Source organism: Cryptotermes secundus, unplaced genomic scaffold (genome assembly GCF_002891405.2).
Source record: "Cryptotermes secundus unplaced genomic scaffold, Csec_1.0 scaffold1806, whole genome shotgun sequence".
NCBI classification, from domain to species: Eukaryota; Metazoa; Arthropoda; class Insecta; order Blattodea; family Kalotermitidae; genus Cryptotermes; species Cryptotermes secundus.
The window spans coordinates 422,035-442,416 of NW_019743678.1; the positions used below are offsets into that span (position 1 = coordinate 422,035).

Here is a 20,382-nt window from a genome sequence, read left to right on the forward strand (position 1 = left end):
TTGCTCCACAGTCACCCTGACCTATCATCTGGGGCTGGTACAATAGGCCAGAAGTGGCCGCATTACAAGGGACTTAGTCCAACCCCACTAGCAATAAAAAATAGTTCGAATCTTGGCTGGACACCGGCTGTCCTTGTAAAGACCACGACTGCTTCCTTTCGAATCCTTTCCAATTCATCATCCTACCATTCAACTGTATATGGGCTATGGCTAACAGCGTCATGAAATAAGCCACAGAGAAGAATTGGTGTTCTTGTTAGGATAGCAAAATCAAGGTTATAATGGGCCAAAATTATGTCTCGAATGGAGGAGATACAAAGAAAGAATAAAGATTTTGAATTGTTTCATTTTGGTCCGTTACACTATCACTATCACATTATCACTATCTATTGACAATTAGTAAAGAATAAAGAATTTTTGTGGTGAAATTTTTCTGGGAAAAGGTCACCGAAAACATCCAGTGGACAATGGGTGTAGGCCTATAACATTAAGAGGTATGATAGGGAAGTAGATTATGGCTTTATTTTCGAAATACGATTCAACAAAATTTTACCTTACACATATTGACAAACATTTTACACTCACTAACACTCCGCGGAGCTGAGCCCTTCTTGGGAAGCCAGCAGTCGCACAACTATTCCAGAATTTTTCAACTTTTTATGGAACCCGAAGGTTCATTACTGAGTTCACAAGATCTGGTCCTTATCCTGAGCCACATTAATCCAGTCCGTATCATCCCATCCTCTTTCTCTAAGATTTATTTTAGCTTATTTTTCTTAATTTGAAAAAACTAAATAAAATGATGCTTATGTGTGAAATTTCCTCTCCGTGTATCTGTATATCCCCATTATTTATATTTTCTGTGCGGTCCGTGTTACAGCAAAGGAAAATAGGTGATTAGCTACTCCCAGAACTCCCTGTTCTACCCCATTCGTGCTACATGGCGTGCCCATCTCATCGTCCTTGACTTGATTAAGTATATTTGGCGAAGAGCACATGTCATGCAGTCTTCTTCAACTTTGTAAACAAACTCTAACGTAAATGTTTGTTCTTCAACTAAGGAAGAATTATTTTCGAAGACATTCTGTATGATGCCTCAGTTCTAAGTACTCTCGATGTTTGCTAGGCCTGCTCGCTCTCAATAGAATGTACAGCGGATGTGGTAGAGTCCGCTGACTGGGACAAGGGATCATGGTGTGTACATGGATTATAAGAGAGCCTTAGTTACAGTGCGTCACCCTCTCTTCCTCTTACAATGCAGCTGCAACCACTGCCTTAGTAATTCTTGCCATGTTTATCCTTACGGGCAACCCAGGAGCCATGCCGAAAAGCGCGACCCACAGGCAGTGCAGCTGAGTGAAGCAGCCAAAGGATGGAGTCTCACATCGCGGTGCTGAGTCAGAGAGAGGAACTTCTTTATTTCGACAAAATGGATATGAATGTTGTGCCGAGGGCGAGCTGAAGGTACAGTAACTACAGATGTTCAGTAATTTGTTACTTGCTGCTTGCATGGTATGAGTCACAACCAGAAGGGCCTCGCAGAGTTCTCAAGAATTATTTAAAATATAATTCTATTCACGTACAGTTTTGGTAAGTCAGTAAGTTTTTTATTGCTAGTGGGTTGGGACTAAGTCCCTTGTACTGCAGCCACTTCTGGCCTATTGTACCAGCCCCAGATGATAGGTGAGGGTGATTGTGGAGCAATTGGTGGAATGAAGATTGGCAGGGGAAACCGAAGTACTCGGAGTAAACCTGCCCCAGCGCCATTTTGTTCACCACAAATCCCACTTGACTAGACGGGATCGAACTCAGGCCGCTATGGTGGTAAGCCAACGACTAACCGCTTGAAACAGAGTTGTTTCCTCTTGAAGGTCGTATCATAGCTCAGGCTGTCAGTCAGTGGCTTTCCACCGCGGCGATCCGGTTTCGATCCCGGGTTAAGTTATGTAGGATTTGTGGTGGTCAAAGTGGCTGGTAGAGTGGGCGACGTACCAAATGGACTCAGTCTCACCTCCACCCGCAGAAACTGAAAGAAGAACTTAAAAGGATTGTCGCCTTTCGCCATTTTCCTCAGTCCCTCCAGGCAAAGACCGGGATAGTATGACAATTATTGCACAACCGTTTCCTTCTAAATCCCTTACAGTTCTTTATTCATCAATCTTCCTATAATTCGGAGCCTCGCAGTCTAGACCAGCGGTTCGAAAACTATGGTCCGGCCATCGGAGCTACTGTGAAAGATGTTTAATTAATGTAGACTTTTTTATAAATGCCTCATGCAATGTAGTAGCTTAGTTTTTGCTAATGAAAGTTGCAATTTTATTCGAGACGGTTTTTACATAAATACATTTATTCCTCTTAAAATTTACTTCATAAACACTGCACTATGCTACAAGCCGGAAGGTCGCGGGTTCGAGTCACGATGAGGTGGATTTTTTCAATTTATCTAATCCTTTCAGCCGCACTATGGTCCTTGAATCGACTCAGCCTCTAACAGAAATGAGTACCAGGAATCTTCCTGGGTGGTAAAGGGCTGCTGGCGGATAAGGATGACAATCTTACGCCATCTGTGAACCGATTGTCTAGAAAATGTGGGAGCCTCGACGTCTCACAACCCTATGGGCCTCTATGGCCTGTTACAGGGATAACTTTACTTTTAAATACTGCATTGACTTCTTTCGAGGGCAACAGACAACTTGCAACACCTGATACAGTGATTCTGCTATGAAACTTGCCGTCCCTGCTCTAGATAGCGATAATAGCATAAATTAACCTAGGAACATAACAAGTATGTCACTCTGTGCTGTTATATAATGCTTCTTAGCACGATAATAGCTGTAGACGCAGAACTCTCTCCCAGTAAGTGCTCGTCAAGGTTGATTAGCTACACCCTACTTAAGGTCATACGGAACAAGTCGAAAAAAAACTTGTCAAAACAGGATGCATCTTGTCTTGCCGACAGAAACAGCCGGAAGTGAATCTTTTATAGCGGGAACCAAGAAATATTCCAAAAGCAAAATAAAATAAAAACTCATGACGTATTTCCGAGCACTATGGTATAGAAATAACGCTTAAAATTGTATTCGTGAGGTTTTTGGTTCGAATTTAATATAAATAATGCAAATTGTAGACTTATCTATTTCAATTCAGAATCACAGGAAATGAACTGTGAGGTATGATATTCTGACAGCAAGAAAGAATAAGTTAACTCAACGATAACACTTTTTAACTTATATTTCGGCGACGTCCAGTTCGAATCTCGGCCAGTACACCTGATAACCTGAATGAGGTTTTTCATAGTTTTCCTCAGTCCATCCAGGCATATATTTGGATAGTACTTGCATAATGTCATAATGTCCCTGGGAGTAAGGCGTCCGGGGCGTGAAGCTGACTACTTGCCTCGTACTAGTGAGGAGGTCAAGAAAATGTGGATCTATATATCCACTCCCCCGCACGTCTTCATAACGTAGTGCTTAATTAGTTAAGTACGGGGACAACTTTACCTTTACTTTTGTAATTTCAGTGATCTTTGGAGTGTGTAACTCAGTGAAAATATCGTAGTTACTTGCAGTGGTAGTTACGAACGTAAGTGTCCAGTAGAACCAGTTACCAATGAAGCCTCGTCTCTAGTCACAATCAAACGTCTAACAATATCTTAATCATCAAAGACTAAGTTCTGTCTTTGCCGGTCACGGTAGCCGAGCGGTCTAAGGCATGCACTGTCTTCGCTCGCTCGGAAACCGAGATCGTGGGTTCGAATCCCACTCAGGGCGTGGATGTTTGTGTGCGTTTTTCTGTGTTTGTCTACAGGTAGAGGCCTTGCGACGAGCTGATCACTCGCCCAAGGAGTCCTACCGTCTGTGTAAGATCTGGTAAACCGAAGTGAAAACGGAGAGTTTCATGGAGGTAGGCCTAGGCCCAAATTGGGGCTGTAGCGCCACAGGGGGGGGAAGTTCTTTCTTTTAAGTCAACGCATGTAATATGAATTTGAATTCCAGTGGCCGCACGGTCTAACGCATGAACAGTCTTCGCCGGCTCTCAAACACTGGGATCGTGGGTTCGAATCCCACTCGAGGCTTGGATGTGTATGTGTGCGTTTATTCTGTTTTTGAGTTGTTCTATGTGTAGGTAGCTGCCTTGCGACTGGCTGACCATTATCCATTCGCTGGCGGTGGAGTCTCGACAACACGTAAATGCAACTACATTTTTCTTCCTTTGGCGATACAGCCCCAATTTTGGCCTTGGCCTACCTCCATGAAACTCTCCGTTTCACTTCGGTTTACCAGATCTTAGACATTCTGTAGGACTCCTTGGGCGGGTGATCAGCTCATGGCAAAGCCTCTACCTGTACACAAACACAGAAACACGCACATAAACACTAAACATCCATGCCCTGAGTGGGATTCGAACCCACGATCCAGGCTTCTGAGCGAGCGAAGACAGCGCATGCCTTAGACTGCTCGGCTACCGTGACCGGCAGTGTATAAGAATAATATATAAGAATTCAGTTCGTACCTCACAGGAAACAGATCCGAACCCACGGTCTCGGCTTCCGAGCGAGCGAAGACAGTGCATGCCTTAGACTGCTCGGCTACCGTGACCGGCAGTGCATAAGAATAATATATAAGAATTCAGTTCGTACCTCACAGGAAACAGATCCGAACCCACGATCCCGGCTTCCGAGCGAGCGAAGACAGTGCATGCCTTAGACTGCTCGGCTACCGTGACCGGCAGTGTATAAGGATAATATATAAGAATTCAGTTCGTACCTCACAGGAAACAGATCCGAACCCACGATCCCGGCTTCCGAGCGAGCGAAGACAGTGCATGCCTTAGACTGCTCGGCTACCGTGGCCAGAAGTGCAGCTACACACAAAGAAATAATTCAGATGTAAATAACAAAGTTTATATACAACAACCGCCTCTGTGGTCTAGTGGTCAGAGTTCCTGCCTACAGATCCAGAAATTTTCTGAGAAGTAGTGGGTCTGGAACAGGGTCCACTCAGCCTCGTGATGATAATTGAGGAGCTATTTTAAGGAAATTTCGGCTCCGGTCTAGAAAACCGAAATTAACGGCCGTAGGGATTCGTTGCGCTAACCACGTGACACCCTCTATCCGCTAAAGTTGGCAAAGTGTTAAAAGCAAGTTTAAGTAATTTTTTTCATTTCATGCATCCTGTTGTGTTACAATATACAACTTCGTTATTAACCGTCACAACACAACAAATATCAAGGTCAGTGCCCAGCTACGGCTCTGCTACATGTTTAAATAGATTTAACATTGTCTCCACAGCTGAATGCAAATGTGGTGACAGGCAGCAAACGCAGGAACATATCATGTGGGACCGTAAACTCATATGAGGACCAAAGGACATTTCGTCTGAGAAGAGCAAGAAAAGAATTCCCAAACTCAGTTACAGAGCTCTTAAGGCTATAGGAAAAAATATTTGTGCAAGGCGTCTGTTACTTCATTAATAAAATTAATTTAAAATTATTTTAAAAATAAGTGTATGTACAATATTATTATAGTATATCTTAGAGTTAAGTTAGCACAAATGTTCAAAAATCATTGGGTGACCGCTGTGATAGAATAAGATATTTATAAGAATGTGCTACAGAAAGCAAGATGGGCATTGTCTAGGCCTCTTTTGTATATACATAATTCTTTTCTCAAGATAAAAAGAAGAGTTAGATCGGGAACTTAATTGTCACACTGTATCAAGTGACACATGTCATAATTTAATTACAGGTCAGTTAGCTCATCCTGGCGTCTGCAAATGCTGCTTATCTGCTCGCAGACATGTGATTAGTGCGGGCTGACTCTATTGCTCGTGTGGGGGAAATGACTTGATTAAGATAGTTGAAACAATTTCCAGTATGAAGCTGAAGAACGGTAGCGCTGTACCATTCTTCCAGTACGTCATGAATACGTCAATTCTGGTGCCAACAAATTTTTGAGATGAAACGAAATTCGTTGTTCCAGATGTTTGTAAGTTTTGTGTCTCTGCTGCTGGCAATGATGCCCGCTATCCAGTCCAGCCGACCCCACATCGTGTTCATTCTTGCAGATGATGTGGTGAGTACTTTTCATTTGAAGTTCCAACGTTGGTGGATGTGACGCCGTGTAATCTGCTAGAAGTTTTCCTTATTTTAATTTTATTTCAGTGAAGATGTCACATGCTATATTAAACTAGATTTAAAAGACAAAACAGTGCAATCAGCTAGGCTTGCCGTCTACTTCTACTGCTTTCTTCATTGACCTACTCTTCAAACCTGAAGAAGGAAGCAATATGTTAATCCGAAACATCGGGCACTCTCCGAACTAATTGGCATTACAACCCAAAATACAATAATCTTTATAGTGACCGCATTGATTATTACAAATTCATTACAGGAATGTAGTTACTGCCTACAGCTTCAGGGTGGAAAAGTAAGTCAAGAATGAACAAGCATAACTATAATTCTGTTTGTTTCTTCCATCTGGCTGATTGTTTGGTTTAGTCTTCAGTCCCGAAATTAATACATAAAGTGCCTCCGAAACGTCAGTGAAACTCTGTCATGTTACACGGTGTCACATCCCATAAGAGAGTATAAGAAAATACGAGGATTATGTTTAATTCTTTCTGGTTGCTTGCTTGCATTAGTTTTCGGCACTGAAAATTCAGTACGTTCCTCCGAAACGTCGGTAAAATTTTATACCACATTACACGGTATCAAATCTCATATGAAGGTGTAAGCAGAGACGTGATTAATGTATGTTACTTAGTGATTGCTTGCACGGCTTGTTTTTCGACTCTGGAAATAGAAACAGTGAAGTCCTCCGAAACGTCTTCAAACTTATTTCAGACTACACGTCATAGTTTTACATAAGAGAGTAATCTTCATTATTGTTTGATGACCACAACTGAATTAATGGTACATCTGTGTGAAATATTTTTGGCGTATAGAACCCGAGAAGTTGCGTAATAATTCTGCAAGTGTTACTCAACTGCTTACTCCTTATTTAACGAGATTGGCACGTCTTCTCTTTGTACCGCCTTCCAAGCGCTGGTTACAAAATTTGCAAAGGATAATGACTTTACTGTTTTTCTTCTTGTTATGTCCAGCTTTGGCTACTGCGTGACACTTCACTGAACCACAATTACGATAAAAATATTGACGTTAGATTGAATGTAATTGTAGTGTCAATTGCTCTAAGAATAAGAACCGGCATCTATCTATGGCTCTACAGTCCGTTGATGGACCTTGGCCGCTTTTTCAGTTTCTTGACCTTTTACACAGTCGATACGACTCCTTTAATTGGGGGATCAGCCCGTCGCAAAGCCGCTACCTATACGGGAGAGCATAAACACAGATTAAACGCACACAAACATCCATACCTTGAGTGGGATTCGAACACACTATCCTAGCGTTTGAGCGAGCGAAGACAGTTCATGCCTTAGACCGATCGGCCATTATGATTGGCGAGAGCCGGGATAGGGCCGTAGTTCGAATCCCAATAGTGGCATGATTCTTCTCCTTACAATATCTCCCAGACCTGTTCTGGGCCCCACCCAGCTTCCTGTCCATTGGGTACCGTGGGCTCTTTCTTCGGGGAGTAAAGCGGCCGTGGCGTGAAGCTGACCACTCACATCCAAATAGTACACAGTTCAAGAATACGTGGTTCTATACATACACCTTCATGGTGGAACGTTGAATTAATTAAGCACGGGGACAACTTTACCTTTCTTTATCGTAATATTCAAGGAAAAATATTCAAATTCATGTGGCAATAAAAGTTTTCACGCTGGCCAATGTTCACTATAGTCTTCTGGCTGTCGTAAAACAGCCCCCCCCCATATTACAACTACAAATTATGCCAGTCAGTGAATCGGAATATAAAAATTACCCCGTTTTTCCTCAGGATTGCTCACAGCACTTACTATTTAATATGAATCTAAAATTTCGCACATGAACACCCAGGCTAGTGAGCATTGCTCATGTCCTGGATAACTTATATCCTCGAAAGCGATGTAACAAGTCATGGGCTTTGTATGTCCCTCCTTTCCATTTTCTTTCTCTCTTACAAACTTACGACGTTTCGGATGACAATAAAATTGTCACAATTAAAACGTCTATTGGCCGGTCACGGTAGCCGAGCAGTCTAAGGCATGCACTGTCTTCGCTCACTCGTGGGTTCGAATCCCACTCAGGGCATGGATGTTTGTGTGCGTTTTTCTGTGTTTGTCTACAGGTAGAGGCCTTGCGACGAGCTGATCACTCGCCCAAGGAGTCCTACCGCATGTGTAAGATGTAGAAAAACCGAAGTGAACGGAGAAGTTCATGGAAGTAGGCCTAGGCCCACTGGGGCTGTAGTGCCAGGGGGAAAATAAAGTCTACTGACGTTTAAATTAATAGTTTAAATTAATAAAATTGTGGTGCTGATTGATAAAGTGCTCAGAATTATTGAATTTCTGGACTTGTTCCATCGTCATGCATTCTAAAATCTAGAGAACACAACTTTTTGGAAATTTGATCTGTTTCCATCATCCTCAGGTAAGGAGTAAGAGACACCTACTCTGTTGGGTCCCTTAGAAATAACTAACCTCAATCGTTGGACGACTCATATCAGTGTAACTGCAGCTATATAAACACTTGAGACCAGGCTTTGTCAGTGGGAGAGAAGAGGAAAATATTCCATAAAGATTGTGATAAAGCACGCACAGACCTCAAACTAAGACACAAAAGAGGTGAAAATTTTGTGCAACATACTGATAATATTATACAGAACAACATAAAAATTAAGGATTGTATTTATTTAATTAATTCTTCTTTCCTTCTTCGATAAGATCTACATTAGTCGTTTACTCCATAATTTCCTATCTCTTATTGTTTAACTATTTATTTATTTATTTATTTGTCATTATCCCTCTTAATATGTTTCTTTGTTTTTCACATTACTTTTTGCTTCCTTCCATTCTACTTTCTTTCCTTCTGTGAGGCTCGAAGTATCAAACACACACCCATTAAATTCTGCACAAAATCTCACAGCCTCCATTTTCTGTACCAGGGATGGAACGACTTCAGTTTTCACGGCTCTGACGAGATCCTGACGCCAAATATTGACGCTCTGGCGTACAGCGGAGTGATCCTGAATCACCATTACTCGCAGCCCATCTGCACTCCAACCAGATCCGCGCTTCTCACTGGACGATATCCATCCAACATTGGTACACCCACACGCAGTGCAACTTTAATTCACATTAAACTGACAAGGATAGGCAGTTACTCCTGTGCTGATTTGTAGTCTTATTCCGTGCAGGGTTTGAAGGTGAGCGACCAAGCCAGTCGCCCCGAGTTCTCCACAGAACAGAATTACAATCCAGAGAATTTACAGATACATTTGCTAATCTGAAATCGCGAAAAGGTGGTTTCTTATTTTTAGTTATTATGAATATAAGAAATGACAATACCCCAAACTATTTTTATTGCTAGTGGGGTGGGACTAAGTCCCTTGCACTGCGGCCACTTCTGGCCTATTGTACCAGCCCCAGATAATAGGTGAGGGTGATTGTGGAGCAGTTGGTGGAATGAAGATTGGCAGGGGAAACCGAAGTACTCAGAGAAAACCTGCCCCAGCGCCACGTTGTCCACTCAAAAATCCCACTTAACCAGGCCCGGGATCGAACCCGGGCCGCCGGAAAGCCAGTGACTAACCGGTTGAGCTATGTCGCGGCCTACCCCAAACTAAATTTCTTATTACTGATAGAGGCTTGATTTTGATTGCCTCGGAACCCCCACAACCTCAGATCTGGTCCTGGGTTCATTACACGACGTTGTCATTAACTCGAAATATATAGCGTCGAGTGACTTGATTACAGAGTATAATGAATTGGAAAGGATATGAAAGGGAACGGTCGTGGTCTACTTTAAGACACTGTCCCACCATTGCCTGGTGGTACTGAGGAAAAGATGAAAAACCTCGGTCAGGATAGTCGGCGTTGCAGCCCGAGAATCGAACCGGATGTCTCCAGAATAAAAATCATAAACCTTACCGCTTGAGTCACCTGCCCTAGGGCTGATCTTCTTTGCGAAAATGGAAGTTTCTACCCCTGCTCAATCTTCGCTCATCCAATCTGTAGCGAATCACTTTAAAAATCCCAGCTGACATCTATCCTTTGCCTATTTTTTCTGTAAAATAACCTTCATGAAATTGTATAATTATTATGTCAGTTTTATGAATGGGACTATGTACTTCCGCTGAACATGAAAGTGTCGGTTCTTCTCCCGGATTTGTCCTAAAACAAGCTGTTCTTTAAAACAAAAATTGTAGTATCACATTATGACGCTGCACAGTGATCGCTGTATGCACTAAAACTTTGCCAAGCAACGGAGTAGCGGTGGGCACTGAGTTCATAGTGTAAATCTGTTATTACCAACCGTTAACCAGACTGAGAAAAAGAGGCGATATTATATTATACTATTGCCACAGAAAGATGTCCCATTATACTACTACCACAGAAAGATGTCCCATGGTTGGGCCTCACACCTGATTCGAATTGTAACGCTTCCCCCTCCATCCTACAGCCTTATCTTCCCACCCAGCTGTTTGTCTACTGATTCGATTCTCAAGAATGTTAGTATTGATAAGTACGTAGCAACCTTCGCTAGCGATAAGCGCTTTGGCCTGGTTAACATAGGTCAGCGGGGCAGGGTCGGGGCAACATCTCAGTTGAATAAAACAGGAGCGTGGAACGGCTATATTTCAGAGGCGGCATGTTTAAGCACGCCATCTCTTTGACTTTTGTTATTGAAGATAATTTCTGCTGCTTCCTTTCTGTCGTCAGTATTAACTGACATTCATCTAAACACGTTATGTAACAATATAATTTCCCTCCATACAAATACCAAACAATTTTGAGGTAGGTGACAGCTATGAAATTACGCATCTGTGGGTTACCATAGCAACCAATTGTCGATCACACCAACGATCGAGCAATCTTTTGTTTCGGTGTATCATGTCTTCCGTGAGAACTGTTTAATACCTTCATGAGGATTTGTGAAATTTTGTATACTATACACAGAAGGATGTTTATGACTGCAAATTTGTGGGTGTTATTCATGGGAGATAAAGTTAAATGTTTCTCTCGACACATCATTCGATAAGATGGACTGAAAATGAATACGGGAGGAAAATGGAGAAGTTAATAGTACAAAAATTTATCTAACAAATGGTTAGACTTCCGTTGAATTTTCAATGGGTGTTACTCCAGTAACATGTAACAATGAACCTTTGAAGAGCGAACACTGGCATTGTTGTCTGACTCTGCAATCTCAAACCGTCAGCGCCATCTCGTTTGCCGTGGCGGAACTACGCCATATTTTATTTCTGTTTCTTCGACGCTTGTTTGAAAGATTATACTAACAGCGTCGGTTTGCATCGCAGTATCTGAGAAATTTAGCGTTATTTTTTCGACGTTTCGAGAGAGATAGTCTGTGTTTAATGGTGAAATCGGTGGAAAACTTGTTTCCTGGAACAACATTGAACCCCAGCCAGAGAGGACTGGAGGGGAATACAGCAGCAGTCAGAGATGGAAGAACCTCAAGCATTGTCATCCCCTCCACCTTATGTGACACCTTTCCGTGGCCTCAGTGTGCAGTCTGACGTGACATGTTCCTGTTTCAGGGATGCAGGGCTGGCCACTGAGCGCAGCAGAACCCAGAGCCCTGCCTCCAGGCAAAATCTTGCCACAGTACCTGAAGGATCTGGGTTACACGACTCGAATAGTCGGCAAATGGCACCTCGGCTACTATAAGAAGGAGTTGACACCCACATACCGTGGGTTCGACTCACACCTGGGGTATTTCAACGGGTTTACAAGCTATTATGATCACATCACCCAAGAGAGTGTGAGTAGAATTTTCATTTCATGTCCCACCGGTCATTTTGTCTAAATAAAAAAAGGGTTCATAGTCCCACTGTAGTAAAAACAAAGATTCTGCCTTTCCGGGAAGGGTATTCTTACAATTCTGTAAACGTTATTGTTAAACATAGTGATCGAATTGCTTTCCATATGAAAGGACAGCCTGCAGAACATTTATACAAATATTCGTACATGTGCAATACAACTGAAGTTGTTCATTGTGGTGTTGTTTACATGTTGAACTGCCTACCAGCTGTCAGCTGTCGCTGTTCTAAATCCATGGAATGACTTGCGTGGATCGTCGATTGTTCTACAGTAATCATTAATGGAAGTTCTTTTAAAAAAGAATATCAATGTATAAAAAAACAAAACAAACTCCGATACCGACCAAGCGACCGCCTCTTGTCGGCGAAATTAGTGCCAACATTAGCGGATAGAGGGTGTCGCGTGGTCGGGGCAACGAATCCCCATTACTTCCCAGAAAATCTGGTGGCGCCGGGAATCGAACCCGGGACCTCTGGATCTGTAGCCAGGAAATCTGACCACTGGACCACAGATATCTTTGCTTAAGTATCTGATCAGTATGAAACATTTTAAAAAATATCCATAGTGTAGTGTGAACCATGTACATCGTGCAGTTCTATATATTTAAATAATAGGTAAGAAAGTGAAGTTGCCTCTTTACTTAATTAATTAATCATTAAGCCCTAAAGGTGTATGGGGGAGTGACGGTATAACGCCATCATTCTTGACCTCGGCACTAGTTGGAGACGTGTTGTCAGCTTCATGCCTCGGCCGGTTTACCCCAGTGCCTATTGGATATGAGGCTGGGTGGGCCCCAGAGAAGGTCTGGACGTTGTGGAGAATAGAAAAATCTTGTGCCGTCGAGCCCGTAGCCTGTCACTATACCGACTCAGTCATCCGACTCCTATTTCAATAATATGCATTTACGTGTGTATTGTTTTATTTTATATAAAGTTATTTGTTAAAGAAAAGGGGTAATATTCTTGCTGGTGGATCCCATAATTAACAAATCTGCAGGTCATTGCAGATGGATCATTTCATTGAAGAGTGAACAACTTATTTTCTATAGGCTTCTGGAATCTTAATGGAAGGGCTGGACTTCAGGCGGGATTTGTCTGCCGCCTGGGACTTGTCCGGCCGCTACGCTACCGACATCTTCACGGGAGAAGCAGAGCGCATCATTCAGGAACACAACTCATCCAATCCGCTATTCCTGTATTTGTCCCACTTGGCAAGTCACGCCGGCAACGCAGGAAAGCTGGTTGAGGCCCCACAGCACACCATTAACATGTTCCATCACATCACCGAACCAAATAGGAAGACATACGCCGGTAAGTCTGTCTCTCTTCTGGCTATGGAGGTCACTGTTTATACACTCTTTCATTACCAGAGTTTTTGTGTATTCACGGTTTTACTTCAGTGTCATGAACGTCATGAAGAGTTAAGTAGTATCCGTGGTCACGGTAGAGACTGTTGCGCATGCCCAGTGAGTTTTTCCTGACACGCCCCACCATTTTGACTACTCTACGTGGCCAGTGTTCGTTCAGTTCCGTACCCGTTCCCAGCCATTTTACACGTTTTCGATATTCGTGTCGATTTTCAGTAGCGCAATCCCCGCTTATGTCAAAGGTCACCTTGTACGAGGTGGTATCGGAAAGTTCCCGAAATGTTGCTGTTATAACTGCCTCGGTTAAAGAAGATGAGAAGGAAGGCCAAGATCACACTTCCGCAAGCCTATTGCATCAGTCTGCCACGTGACACCGCGCTGTGAACAGGCATTGTTTTTACACGAGTGCTTCTTCGACTTCGTGCTTCGTTTTGTATATGATGGATGGCAAAATCCATGCTTTGAACGTAGATGTGTTATGTTTCAGCGATGATGTGGAAGCTCGATGAGTCTGTGGGGAGAGTAGTTCGAGCACTTGAGGCCAAAGGGATGCTGGAGAACTCCATCATAGTCTTCATGTCTGACAACGGAGCGCCATCTGTAGACGTGGTGGGGTACCAGAACTGGGGATCAAATTACCCACTCAGAGGGGTAAATGTACATATTAATTCATCTGCGAGATATAATTTAAATTAACCAGAGTATTTTTCACATTTCATGCCTTATTGACGCACATGATGAAATGTTAGTTACTTCTTTATAGGTCACTGTGTAGCAACAAGTGAAATTCCCGGATAGCCACCTGTACCTAGGTTTTCTACTGATCTCCCATCCATTGATCCAGTTCTGTACACCGTATCCCTTCAAAGACACTTTTAAATTACTATTTCGCGTTATGTAACTTATTTCGACAAAGATCGAAACTGAAATACCGGCTACAGTATAGGTACCTCTCACTGCTGTGTATTACTGCCATCTTCTGGTCATGGTCTCGACTATCACCAATGATAACACATGTAACACACATACAGTCAATCGGAAACCATATTCTGTTAGAAGTAATTACTCGGTGTGAACGAAACATGGGCCATAAATGAGTTCAGAATCATGTTACATTTTGACGCATTTGGCTTTTCAGTTTCATGCCATATCTGTACAAGACAGTGACTATTGTTCTCGATACTTTGTAGATGTTCCTGTGTTTTCCGCCAACAGATGGCACTGAACTACCAAAATTTGAAAAGTACAATCTGCTGGGTTGTAACGCCGCTTAGTTCGGTGAGTTCATCGGTGATCCGAAAGGACGGCTACCAAACTACACGGTCTTACAGCCCAGAAAACCGTACTCCTCAAAGTCACAGTTCATACGCTTTCTTGGCGTGGTGCTTAGGGAGGGGAACCGCTTTTAATTTTCATTTATGTTAACTAGAATTGCACGCGGTAGTGTAGTTGGTTGAGGCACTATGTCACAAGCCGGAAGTTCGTGGGTTCAGTTGACCTAAACCTTCCAGCCGCACTATGGCGCTGGGGTCGACTCAGCCTGTGAGAGAAATGAGTATCAGGAATCTTCCTGGGGGTAATGGGCGGCCGCGGCTCGTAAGGCTGACAATCTCACCGCCAACTGTCTAGAAAATGTGGGGGGCCTCGACGTCTCAGAACCCTATAGGTCTCCATGACCTGTTATGAGGATAGATTTACCTCACTAGAATGGAACAAAATCTGCGCAAATTCGTTCTCTAAAGTGGAACAGTTTTCAAATTACAGCTGAAGACCACGCAATGGGAGGGCGGAGTTAGAACCCCTGCCGTGATCTGGAGCCCCATATTAGAGAGACGTGTGTCCAGTCAGCTGATACACGTCACGGACTGGTTGCCTACGCTTCTCTCTGCCGCCGGGGGCAGCCTTCAAGGGATAGTGTTGGACGGAACCGACCAGTGGAGCGCTCTGGTGGGGAAAGAAGCATCTCCGCGAAGAGAGGCCCTACTTCAGTACGATGAGGTGAAGCGCACGTATGGTTTGAGGAGGGACAACTGGAAGCTAACCAATGGTACGCTATAGTTTATTACTGAACATTTATCAGGCTCAAAGCCCAGTTACTAACGCTTTCTTGGTCTCTTACTGTTTGTCCTGTAAGTCCCTACATTGGACAGTGTCTTTATGCAGGATGTACCACTTAAAACGCAACCCAAACTGCACCTGTACATGCAGGCCGACAGGTAGCATGATCGTTACATGACAAATGATCGAACTAGTGTATCCTCGCCGTTGAAGAGCGTACAATTTGTAAATACTGCTCGACGCTGGACATGTTGCGTGTCATGAATATGTTCTGTTACCTGAAATGTTGTTACTAGTTCGTGTATCGTCAACACACGCGTTGCTAAAAGCTTTGAGGAGGGCAGCAAATGATTTCGAGGAGAAATCATGTCCGAGGACGAACACAAGTTCTCCTCATGAATGCGCCATGTTCTCACTGAAAGACTTCTGCGCACCTGACGACAAAAGCCACTTGGCAGCCATTGTATCAGTGACTGAGTGTTACGAGGGAATTTCGAAGAATCGATTACATGGGGCAACAACTTCTGATTTTATTCGTGTACTGTAGTATGTGATTGTTGTTTGAGTTGCGTTTTAAATGGTACACACTGTATTAACTAAATTGCTTACTTTGTAACCAGCGAACTTAAAGACCAAGAATGTGATAATGTGCTACCTTGTCAGGGCTATCACGCACCCCAGGGGAGTATGAGTATGGTACAATGGTGGAATAATGATTAGCATGGTAAACCTGAAGAATCTCAGAGAAAGACCTGCTCCAGTGCCATTTCATTCTCCATGAATCTCACGTGAAATCACCAGGAACTGGACTCAGTGCTCAGCTGTGAGAAACCAGCGGCTGAAATGTGGCACACAGCGCTTATCGCTTCATGTTATAGGCTTTACTTATATGGTGTGTTTGAGGATTTCTTGAGTTTTTCTTATTTAACGTAAGTAAAATGGAACAGAAGGCCGCGCCATACCTCAAGCGGTTAGTCGCTGGCTTCCCACCGCGACGGCCCGGGTTCGATCCCAGGTCTGGTCAAGTGGGGTTTGTGGTGGACAAAGTGGTGCTGGGGCGGGTTTCCTTCGAGTACTTGGGTTTCCCCTGCCAATCTTCATTCCACCAAATTCTCCTTCATCATAATCACCCGGGGCAGGCTACAATAGGCCAAACCATGAGTTTACTTTTACCAGACTGCATGGCGTTGAATCCCATAAGATAGAACTCTTCATAATCACCGCTATGATAACTTAAAATCCAGGTGCGTGGAAGAACTGACAACAAATATTGCAGTTCAGCCAACGTTGTTATGGGAACGTGATTTTGAAACTCGTCCTGCAGTGTTTGCCAACCTGTTTGTCGCGAACATACATGGGCCGTGACATCAGTAGAAACGCTAGCGCGGTTTGCTTGCTTATGTTTTATATTACTACTCAGGTGTTTCTTATGCCATATGTGAATTCCCCCTGAGTACTCCACCTCAAATACATTTATATCTGAATGGCTTAATAAGAATCTTTCTTTTCCAAAAATTAGCCATGGGAAGACCTTCGATTCAGACTTCACCTGTAGGGTGCTCCACATCCCCTGAAGTTTGCGTTCAATTTTAAATCTAACAAAAAAGTATATATACAAAATGTATGGTAAAGTTTAACTTTAACACGCCGTGGAGACCCACAGAGTTGTGAGACGTCAAAATTCCCATATTTTCTAGACAGTCTGCTCACAGATGGCGGTGAGGTTGTCAGCGTTACGCGCCGGCCACCCTTTACCCCCCAGAAATATTCCTGGTATTCATTTTGTTATATGCTGAGTAGACCCCAGGGCCATAGTGCAGCTGAAAGGGTTAAATCAATGGAAAAATCCAGTGAGCTCATCAGGAATCGAACCCACCACCTTCCGGCTTGTAGCATGGTGCCTCAACCAACAAAATTGTACCGCAAGTATAATCAGGAGTAGATGTGTTCTTTTTAGAACAAGGTAGATACTCCAAACTAGGTAGACGATCTACTACCGAACTGCTTAGACGCTCCAATTCAAAAATATGTCGAAGTCTAGGTCAGTACAAACGCACGAGGCTATGACTAGCAAAAGCTGAAAGGAAACTATTACAGTATAGGCTTGTGAATGTGTTCCTATACTCGTATAAATCATGGATGGGAATGGTAGTTGTGACCATGGGTAGAAATATCTTTTCACTTATAAATAGATTCTCATGCATCAGGTGAAATGCCCTAAGAATTATTAACACGTGTTATAACGGGCGTTAGTACGACGCAGGTCTGCGGGCAGCTACCGGGGACTCTTTCCTGTACTTCTCTTTGCAGGCAACGGCTTTAGGCACTGGAAGTGACCTTCAAAAAAGCTTTGGATGTGTGTAGAGAGCGCTTACTGACGTCGACTCTTACCTTTAGCCCTAGTTATGACATCCTTAAGGCACTGAAAATAGCTTCCTTAAAATCAAGGATTCTGGACCCAAATAGATGACGTCTCCATTAACGGTCTCGCTTGTAATAAGATTAAGAAATTCTATTTTAGTTCAGTATACCCTGACAATTAAAACTCCCTTCAACAGTTATGATATAAACTCCGTCCTAAGTGCAACAATATATTGTAGGTCTTTCGTCTTGCTTTCTTCTACACTACATGTTTCGGCCGCAAACGGCCTTCATCAGGTGTATACACTCACGTAGCTGTTACACTGCACCCAATTTAAAATTAAAAACATACAGGTCTTCCCAATTGTTCCCTTCGTCGCTGCTAACAGGATCTACTTCGCTGATATCTGTCTGATTCGTACCTCATCTTTGCCACCCACACACGTTTGCGGCCGAAACATGTAGTGTAGAAGAAAGCAAGAAGAAAGACCTACAATATATTGTTGCATTTAGGACGGAGTTTATATCATATATCGTATAGAGTGCAACAGGATGCTTAAATATAATATCCCTTCAACAGGTTCGAACTATGGTGGTGAAGCAGACGGATACTACGGCCATACGGGTAGAGAATTCTCAAACCCGCCCTACAACGTAACAGCTGTTATACACAGTCTTGCAGGAGAAGCACTGGCCAGCCTGCTATCATCCACAACCCCTGACGAAGATGAAATACTGCAACTAAGAGCTGCAGCTACTGTCACATGTTCTGTGAAAGTCGATGCAATTCCTTGCCATCCTGTGAAAAGCAGCAACCCTTGCCTCTTCGATCTCGCAACTGATCCTTGTGAGACCAACAACCTGGCTTCTGTTTATCCTGAAGTGCTACATGAGATGTTGGATTTGGTGTCGAACTATGAGGTCACTTTGGTTCCTCAACTAAACAAGCCACCAGATGTGGAAGGGTCTGATCCTAGGAACTTCAATAACACGTGGAGTCCGTGGATTGTTGCATAGGTGGCAACATTTGCAGTAAGTTTGTTTCATCATGAAGCCATCTGCAAAATATTCGTTTACAGAATGTTCCAAGTGACTTCACATCCATTTTAGAGATAACTGAAAATGTTCTATATCAGCTCTCATCGTCATCATCAGTAATCTGTCAGACGACAGGTCCACAGTCTCTTCCAAAACAATTCCTCCATTTAATGCAATCTAGAGCTTTCTCCTTCAAAGGACAGTATCCTCTTCTGTTCCCAAGGTCATCCAGCATCATCTTACATCTTCTTCCTCGTCTTCTTGTCACTTCTATCCGCCCCTCTATCTTTCCTTCAATAACTTCTTTTAGAAGGCAGTTTCTGCGTAAAACATGACCAATCCAATTAGCCTTCCGTTTTCTTATTTCGTGTAGGATATTCCTCTGCTCACTGACTCTAAATAACACTTCTTCATTTCTCACATAATCGGTCCAACTGATCTTCTCCATTCTTCTCCAACACCACATTTCAAAGCTTTCCAGGTGTTTCTGATCTCTCTGATCAGCTCTATGTGAAATCAAATTCGCTCAACAGCTTTTGATATACCTGTCCCCTCCCCCCCACAAGGGGTGCAAATGAATCTTCAGAACTAGATAGACACTCAAGTTCAGTTGGAAAGCCAGGGAAATGACAGTCACGTGTTAGAAGGGAAATTATTTCAATATTAGCTCATGAATATCCTACGTATGAGTATATCGTTAATAGGTAGGATAGTTAAACTTCTTACGACACTGGAAATAATTTCTTTAAAAAGAAAGTGGCCCGTAACTAAGCAGACGACCTCTACTACTATTTCCAGCACTAACCAACCCCTGCAGTACCAAATTTCATTTCACGTTTTGTACTTCTAGTGTGGATATATACATGTACATTCTTAGATCTAAAGAAATAGTAAAGATCTCCCTGTAACAGGTCATGGAGGATCATATGGTTCCTCATCTGAAGTGCCAGGCTTGAGGAGATTGATTTTTATTTTGTTTCCAGTTGATAAAACAGATGAGCTCAACAGACATCCCACTTGGAACGCTTAGCCTCTTGCAGCATAAACAGAAAGAAACAGTCCCCATTCATGGTCCTTAATGGCAGTAAACAAACGTCAGTATCCTTTTTTGTTTGCCATTCATTCAAAACAACAGCCAGTTATAATTATAAAAAAGTAATTGTATTCATTAATTGACAGACTTAGTCATAAGAATAGAGAATACTAGATGGAACTAGTTGACTCAATTCAAAATGTGTCTAATCTTGACATTGCAAATAACAGTAATTCATAGCTTTAACTGAAAGACCGAGTCAATAAGAAGTTATTGAATTGAATTGAATTTATTTACATTCCGTAAATCCAGTACAGGTGAGACACCATAGGATATGGAACAAGTCAAGTTAGAATACATAGTATCTATACAATAATACAGTAATATTGCAATTAAATGAGGTAAACTTATAATACTTATAATACACATTAAACAATGATCAAGAAATTTATCAAGATTTATCATGGACTAAAATAAAATAAAATTTCCATTAAGACGTTCATTCATTACTCATTCCATTAATCAAGTGCGTCAAATTTAAATGCATATAAAAGAGACAATTATCATACAAAATTCACTTA

At 42.6% G+C, this 20,382-nt stretch overlaps 2 protein-coding genes across 4 annotated transcripts in view; both read left to right on the forward strand.

Annotated features, from left to right (window-relative positions):
- Positions 1-1,448, forward strand: part of LOC111874282 (arylsulfatase B) — a 76,922-nt gene extending 75,474 nt beyond the window's left edge. The window contains exon 3 of the mRNA XM_033755398.1: positions 1,316-1,448. The gene's annotated coding sequence lies outside the window, so the exon portion shown is untranslated. The remainder of the gene's footprint in view (positions 1-1,315) is intronic.
- A 4,397-nt stretch (positions 1,449-5,845) lies between these two features.
- Positions 5,846-20,147, forward strand: LOC111874291 (arylsulfatase B). 3 transcript variants are annotated; one of them, XM_023869667.2, is made up of 8 exons: positions 5,846-6,073; positions 9,047-9,206; positions 11,663-11,886; positions 12,994-13,255; positions 13,799-13,962; positions 15,076-15,358; positions 18,311-18,762; positions 19,752-20,147. In XM_023869667.2, the coding sequence occupies exons 1-7, from the start codon at positions 5,957-5,959 to the stop codon at positions 18,745-18,747; spliced, it is 1,647 nt and encodes a 548-aa protein (XP_023725435.1). In that variant the 5' UTR covers positions 5,846-5,956; the 3' UTR covers positions 18,748-18,762; positions 19,752-20,147. The 3 variants fall into 3 exon arrangements, with proteins under 3 accessions (XP_023725435.1, XP_023725437.1, XP_023725436.1); XM_023869669.2 differs by lacking the exon at positions 9,047-9,206 and having other exon boundaries at positions 5,988-6,073; XM_023869668.2 differs by lacking the exons at positions 5,846-6,073; positions 9,047-9,206 and adding an exon at positions 9,226-9,307.
- The last annotated feature ends 235 nt before the right edge of the window (positions 20,148-20,382 follow it).